Source organism: Lolium perenne, chromosome 4, assembly GCF_019359855.2.
Source record: "Lolium perenne isolate Kyuss_39 chromosome 4, Kyuss_2.0, whole genome shotgun sequence".
Classification (NCBI taxonomy): domain Eukaryota; kingdom Viridiplantae; phylum Streptophyta; class Magnoliopsida; order Poales; family Poaceae; genus Lolium; species Lolium perenne.
In genome coordinates this window covers 119,344,071-119,351,541 of record NC_067247.2, presented here as the reverse complement: position 1 = coordinate 119,351,541, position 7,471 = coordinate 119,344,071, and the positions used below count along the sequence as shown (strand labels likewise).

Here is a 7,471-nt window from a genome sequence, read left to right as displayed (position 1 = left end):
CGAGCCATATAGACGAGAGGGGAACGAAATCAGGGTTCTTGTGAGAAGCAGCGCAACGGGGTGACCGAGTGTTAGATTGTACATATTGCATCTATCTAGAACCTAATTGTAATTGTACCTAAACCCTAATTGGCCTGTTTGCCGAATATATAAACACAGGAACCCCACGACCTTTACAGTGCGAGGCTTCCCCCCAATAACGTTCTACATGGTATCAGCCTAAAACCCTAATACACTTATCCTTCTCCACCGAGCAGCCGCCGCCGGGTCTAACCCTAGCCACCACCGCCGCTCCTCCTTCCGCTGCCACCGATGACCACCTACCCGAGCGCCTTCTTCCCCGCCTCTAGCGCCATCGTCCCCGCCAACAAAGGCGCCCTCGGCCCCTGCCCTCCGGTAGCGCCCCGCGCCACGTCGGCCCCGTCGTCCTCTCCTTCGATACCAGGAATTACACCAAGTGGGTGATCTACATGCGCGCCTCTCTCGGTCGCGCCGGGCTCATCGGCCACATCGACGACACTAATGCGGCCGCCCCCACCAACGCCGAGTGGGCCTTCGCGGACTACACCGTCCTCAACGTGCTGCATGCCGCCATCGACGAGGACGTCGCCGACATGGTCCTCTCCCTCTACCAGACTACGCGCCAGCTGTGGCTCGCCGTCCTCGAGCTCTTCTCCGCCAACAAGGCCAGCAAAACCATCTACCTCGACTTCGACTTTCGTCAGTTGGTCCAGGGTGCCTCCTCCATCACCGAGTACTGCCGGAGCAAGAAGAAGATCGCGGATGCCCTCTCCGAGAACGACTCCCCTGTGTCGGATCGCGCGCTCGTCCTCAACACTCTGTGCGGTCTCGCACCCCGCTTCTCCTCTGCGTCCACGATGATCTCCATGACGGACCCGCTGCCCACCTTCCTCCGCGTCCGGAGCATGCTCCTTATGGAGGAGATGCAGTAGGCTAACGCCGCCACCACAGCCTCCACCGCCCTCGTCACCCAAGCCCGTCCCCAGTAGGTGGCGTGCACCGGCCCTGGCTGCCGCGGTAACTCCAACGCCGGCAAGCTCAAGACCGCCACCAAGCCCAAGGGCTGACGGGCAAGACCAACGACAAGCAAGGCGGTGCTCCCAGGGCAGCGACGCCTGCCCCACTGGACCGTGGGTGTGCTTCTCCATGGGGGTTGTGCCCCGGCGTGCATCCTCCGGCCCTGGCATCCTCGGACCTCGGCCCCAGGCGCACTTCACCACAGCACCCACGGCCGCGCCCGTCTACCAGTCCGCGTCTGCGTCCTCCTCCTCGCCAACCTAGGACAACGCAGGGTTGATCGCCGCCCTGAACAGCCTCTACGAGCAGGACGGCTGGGCCATGGACTCCGGTGCCACCTCCCACATGACCAACGACGAGGGACCTGAAGACTCGTCACGTGATCCTTCGCTGCAATAGTGAAGGGGATATATACACGTTTCCTGGTTGTCCACGTCGTAGTGAAGGGGATATATACACGTTTCCTGGCTGTCCACGTCGTGCTCCACCCACCGCCATCGCCATGCTAGCCTCCGCCTCCGCTGACCTCTGGCACCAACGACTTGGACATCCCGGTCAAAATGCTATGTCGGCTCTGCGGAAATAAAGTTAGGCTCACGTCTGTTTGCCACGCATGTCAACTTGGCAAACGCGTGCGTCTACCGTTTAGTTCATCAACTACAGCATCTAGTGCCAAGTTTGATTTAATGCATTGTGATTTGTGGACATCGCCAATTATAAGTAATTTTGGTTTTCGCTATTATCTTGTCATTGTCAATGATTACTCTCATTTTTATTGGTCTTTCCCGTTGCTTCAAAAATCTTGTGCTACTCGCACCTTGGAAATTTTTTCGCATATGCTCGCACTCAATTTGGCACCTCCATATGCTCTCTCCAAACTGACAACGGTACCGAGTTCCTCAACAAATGTGTTGATACTCTTCTCTCTACACATGGTACGACACTCCGTCTATCGTGTCCATATACCTCTCAACAGAAAGGCAAGGCGGAGCGCGCGATTCGCACCATCAATGACATGACATGATGCGCACGCTCATGTTCCATGCTAGTTTTCTCAAGTCGTTTTGGGCAGAAGCTTTGGCCACGGCCACGTTTCTACTCAATCGCCCACCATGCAAAGCCATCGTCTCATCCATTCCGTTCACGCGCCTCCATGGTCGTACTCCTCCATATCACTCTCTCTGGGTCATTAGTTGCCTCTGTTATCCCAATGTTGCATCCACGACTCTTCACAAGCTTCGGCTTCGTTCCAAGCCTTGTGTCTTTCTCGGCTACCCCTCTCAACACCGTGGATACCGTTGTTACGACATCTCCTCAGGAAAAATAATCATCTCCCAGCATGTTGTTTTCGATGAGGGTGTTTTTCCATTTCAGCATACTCCGACACGGTCTGCGACATCGCCGCCATATCAACGACACCTGGACTTCCTCTTCACCAACCTTCAGGCTTCGTCGCCATTGGCTGCCCTGCGGCAACCTCCAGTGGCCTTGTCCATGTCCTCCGACGCAGAGGCTCCCTCCGCCAAGGCTGCTGCCACGGCCCCAAAGTCCGCTGCCACCCCGGACGTGGCTCCGGAGGTGACCCGCAGCCATGCTCCCACGTGTGGTGGCACACGCACACCACGTGTGCAGTCCACGCCGCCCGCCGTCATCACCACCCGTTCCGGCCGGTCCGTTCGCCCTAAGGACCGGTTGAACCTATGTGCCTCGGACTCCATCGACAAGGTGCCCACTACGGCTCGACAAGCTCTCCAGGATCCTCTCTGGCGTGCTGCTATGGCGGCTGAGCACCAGGCCCTCATCGACAACGACACCTAGTCTCTCGTGCCCCGGCCTCCTCGCGCTAACGTGGTCATGGGAAAGTGGATCTTTTGGCATAAGTTCCACTCCGACGGCTCCCTTGGTCGGCGCAAGGCGCGCTGGGTCGTCCGTGGTTACTCCTAGCGCCCCGGCATCAACTACGACTGAGACTTTCAGTCCCATCGTCAAGCCCGCCACCATTCGCCTCGTTCTCCACCTCGCCGTTTCCAGCTCTTTGCATATTCGTCAGCTTGATGTCAAGAATGCCTTCCTCCATGGCACTCTTGATGAAGTTGTCTACTGCCAACACCCTCCAAGATTCATCGATGCCAACAAGCCTGAGCATGTGTGTTGTCTGCACAAATCCCTCTACGGACTGGAGCAAGCTCCCCACGCTTGGTACCAGCGGTTTGTTGCCTACATCGCCGCCATGGGTTTTGTCGCCTTCGTCACCGACACTTCCTTGTTCGTCTTACGGTCTGGGAATGACACGGCTTACCTGCTCCTCTACGTCGATGATATCATCATCATCGCTTCGACCACGCCTCTTCTTCAGCGGCTGCTCGACAGTGAGTTCGCCATGACGGATCTTGGTGACCTCCACTACTTCCTTGGGATCGCCGTCACGCGCTCCTCCGCTGGGCTGTTCTTGTCCTAGCGATAGTACCCCGCCGATGTTCTTCAACGTGCTGGTATGGCTGAGTGTCACCCGTCCACGACCCCCATCGACACTCAAGCTAAGCTCTCCGCAAGTGATGGTGACTTGCTTCCAAACGGTACAGAGTATCACAGTCTAGCTGGTGCTATTCAGTACCTCACTCTCACGTGCCCCGATGTCTCCTACGCCGTTCAGCGGATATGCCTTCGCATGCATGCTCCTCACACGTCTCACCTCGCGTTGGTGAAGTGTGTTCTTCGGTACGTGCGTGGTACCATGGACTTTGGACTGCATCTTCGCGCGTCGTCCTCGACCTCCCTGACTGCTTATTCTGACACTGACTGGGCTGGTTGCCCGGGCTCTCGTCGATCTACGTCGGGCTATTGCATCTACTATGGAGACAGTCTGATCTCTTGGTCCTCCAAGCGCCAGACTATTGTCTCTCGGTCCAGTGCTGAAGTAGAGTATCAAGCCGTTGCTCATGAAGTGACTGAATGATGTTGGCTTCGTCAGCTTCTTCAGGAGCTTCATCGCCCCCTCTCCACCGCCACGCTTGTCTACTACGATAATGTCTCCACCATCTACATGTCATCCCATCCAGTGCAACACCGCCGCACCAAGCACATTGAGGTTGACATCCACTTTGTCCGAGAGCGTGTCTCTCTTGGTGAAGTTCGGGTCCTGCATGTCCCCTCCGCCCTACAGTTCGCCAATGTCATGACGAAGGGACTACCGAGTGAGCTCTTCCTCGATTTTCGGTTCAGTCTTTGTTAGATTGTACATATTGTATCTATCTAGGACCTAACTGCAATTGTACCTAAACCCTAATTGGCTTGAGTGCCCAATAATTAAACACATGAACACCACGGCCTTTACCGTGTGAGGCTCTTCCCCCCAATACCGTTCTACATCGAGAGGCAAAGCTTGGCGGCGGCGTACAGGAGAATGTCCTTCGGTGCATCGTCCGCGCCCGGATTCCGTGGAGCTGCCGGAAGAAGGAGGGCAAATGAATCGAGGGCGGCGTTGATGTTGTATCGTGAGAACTCGATGGGGTACAACCCAGAGAAGCTTTGCAACTGCAATCCACGCAGGAAAGCGCCCAGATGGATCTCGTCGAGTGTTTTTTATCTCGGCATGAGGTACTACGCCTCCTCACTAATTTATGATTTGTTCTGCTATGTTTGTGTTCTCCCTCTCTGATTGATTTCTGATGGTACATTTTATTAGAATGGTCATGGGCGTGGGTATGTGGAGTGGCATGATCCTCCATTGTTGAAGGAGTGATTTACTTGGAGATTTGCGTGATGGAGTTTGAAGGCTTCGTGGGCAAGAAAATGTGCCTTGGTTTGATGAAGGAAGAGGTATAGAGGCATGTTGTTTGCTGTGTTGATAAACTGAAGGATAAGAATGCAGAGTTAGTTCAACTTAAGGACAAGTAACACAATGTATTATTGCTGCAATTTACTGGTGATAAATGAACTGTTGATGCAATGTTTTGTACTAAGAATTGTAGAGAACCGTTGTAAGAATGATTCCAGAAACCAAAGTAGAGTGGCATTTATCTGTCAACAAATGGTGGTATGCAATATGATATATACTTTGCTAGATTGACTTCACTGCAATATTGCATAGACTTTGAACACCAACAAAAGAAACTTGTGACATAGGATTTAACCTTGGACATGTCTAGTAATTTCCACTACAAGTGCATATTTGTAGCTTGGTGCTGAAGATGTAGATCTATTTCTGCCTCTTTTTGCTCCAGTTCCTCCTCCTTGGAGTTTTAGGTTCTTTGAGTAGCATGTGACCTAGCTTCTCAAGATGCAGTTCTTTTCCTTGGAGGTTTAAAACTCCTAGATGCTGCAGTAGATGGTTTAGGTTGTGCTCTTGGAACATTAGCATGTTTAAATTGAGGATTATGGGGCAGCTGATGCATTGCCTTGCACTTGTTGTTACATTTAGAAATAGAGAGAATAATTTTAAATTTGAGTCAAGAATAATAAAATGTAGTAAGGCGTGATATTAAAGCATGATAAATGCAGTAAGGCATGACATTACCTTCGGATGGCTTCTTAATTTTAATGAGATGAGAATCTTTTTTCTTCCCTTCCACTAGATTTGAGCCACAACCATGACTTGCTGTGTCTAGAATTTCCACATAGAGAACATTTAATAGTGGTGATATGTTTTCCAATTTTGTTTCCCTTAGGCTTATCTATTTCGTATCATTCTTTTTAGACCTTCCTGGCATTCTCACATAACCATGAACTTGAGGCCTTGGTTTTGGAGACACATGCCAAATATCTTCACATTCCACGGGCCAAACTGTGTGCATATATGTTTTTGAACACTTCAACATAATAGAAAGGATGAACAAAATCATAAATTTGTTTCTATCACCTCTAAATAGCACTGATTGCATGGTGGTAAGGAGGGCCTGCCAATTGGAAGTAACCACACATGCACGTCTTTTTCTCCAGATTGACTCTGTAGTGTCTTTGTCTACCATTTATGTGCTTAACTTCAAAACCATCTTCTCCATTCGAGGGAAACTCCAGCCACTGAGTCCTAGCAATACTTTTGTCTTCAGTTTCTTAAATATACTAGGGCATACCTTGCCTATCATTTTATCACCTTTCTCTGTTTGTTCAAGAATCCGCACAAATATTTTCTTTATAATCTTCTCTTGCATTCAAATGATTGGGTAGAATCTTGCGTCAACAATGGCACGGTTCAATCAATGACTCATAGAGATTGTTGTCCAGCGACTCACAATTTGAACCCGTAGGAAAAAAATTCCTAGCCCAATGCACATGCTCTATCCTCATCATGTCCCGAGCTTCATCAGGTGTCTCATGTGAAAGTTTAGCTTTGTAATAATTGAAATCTTGCTCGCAACTTGATTTAGCAACTTCCCAAATATTCTTTTGCCCGTTATGAGCTCTATATTTCTTCCTCCAACTAGCATATATGTGTGTAGCACACATCCGATGCTATATAGCTGGGAGATAGTCTTTCATGGCATTAATCAAGCCCTTTACTAGTTAGAGATGAATAGCCATCCAATTCCGTTATCGTTGATGCCTAGATATTTAATCAAGAGGCTAGCAAACCACTTCATGTCAGATTTACTTCTTGCTAAACAATAACCCAAGCCATAGGGTACATCTGATTACTTGCATCTCTAGCTATGTCACATAATAGACCACATTTAACTGCTCATTTGAAAAAATATTTCGATCCTTGTTTGTTGGATCGAACATACAACCACTATGCTTCCAGGGTTGCTCCTAAGCAGCTCTACCTGATAATCAAACACTCTGTTATAGCCATTCTTCACCCCTCTCATCAATCCGTCAATTATAATTCTCTTGGCATGCTTGCACTTTGAAGTGGAAACATCAGCAAGCATGCCCTTTAACACAATTTCTTTCATGCATTCTATTTTCCATATTGGGTTTGCAAATATGAAGTGTTCATACCTCTGTGCAATAACCTTAATTATGAGTGTCAAGATTCTTCATCCTCTTTTGTGCACAATGGTGTCCATCATTAAATGTGATGACTTGAAACCTTGAGGTTTTCAATCTTTTTGCTGCATAAAGAAGCCATTGACAGCATGTCCGCCCACAAATGGCCCTAACTCTCTAGCACTCTTTGATTTAAAGAACCTAATGCTCCTCTTGGTTACCAACCCATACCTCTTCAAAGATTTGACAAGATGGTTCTTGCTTTGAAAACCATGGTCAAAGTAAAGTGAGGTACTTATGTGCTATTGCTATGCCTTGAAAATTTTCCCTTCCTCTTTACTCTGTGTCCATCTGAATCATCATATATAGCTATAATATTCATCACTAGAATCATAATTCTAGTCCTCTTGTTATCATTCCAATTGTTATTTCATGTTTGCAATCAATAATTGGACATGTAGCTTTTCTTGCAATCCAAGTCTTTGAATCTCTTATTCTGTTCTTG

General features: G+C 49.4%; 1 protein-coding gene across 1 annotated transcript; it reads left to right on the top strand.

The window, feature by feature from the left end:
* The first annotated feature begins 470 nt into the window (after positions 1 to 470).
* Positions 471 to 953, top strand: LOC127347137 (uncharacterized). Its single transcript, XM_051373360.1, has one exon. It carries the CDS (start codon positions 471 to 473, stop codon positions 951 to 953), a length of 483 nt encoding a protein of 160 aa, XP_051229320.1.
* Positions 954 to 7,471: the final 6,518 nt, after the last annotated feature.

Coding starts and splice junctions, on each gene's coding strand:
- LOC127347137 (XM_051373360.1), top strand. CDS start 471: ATGCGCGCCTCTCTCGGTCGCGCCGGGCTCATCGGCCACATCGACGAC.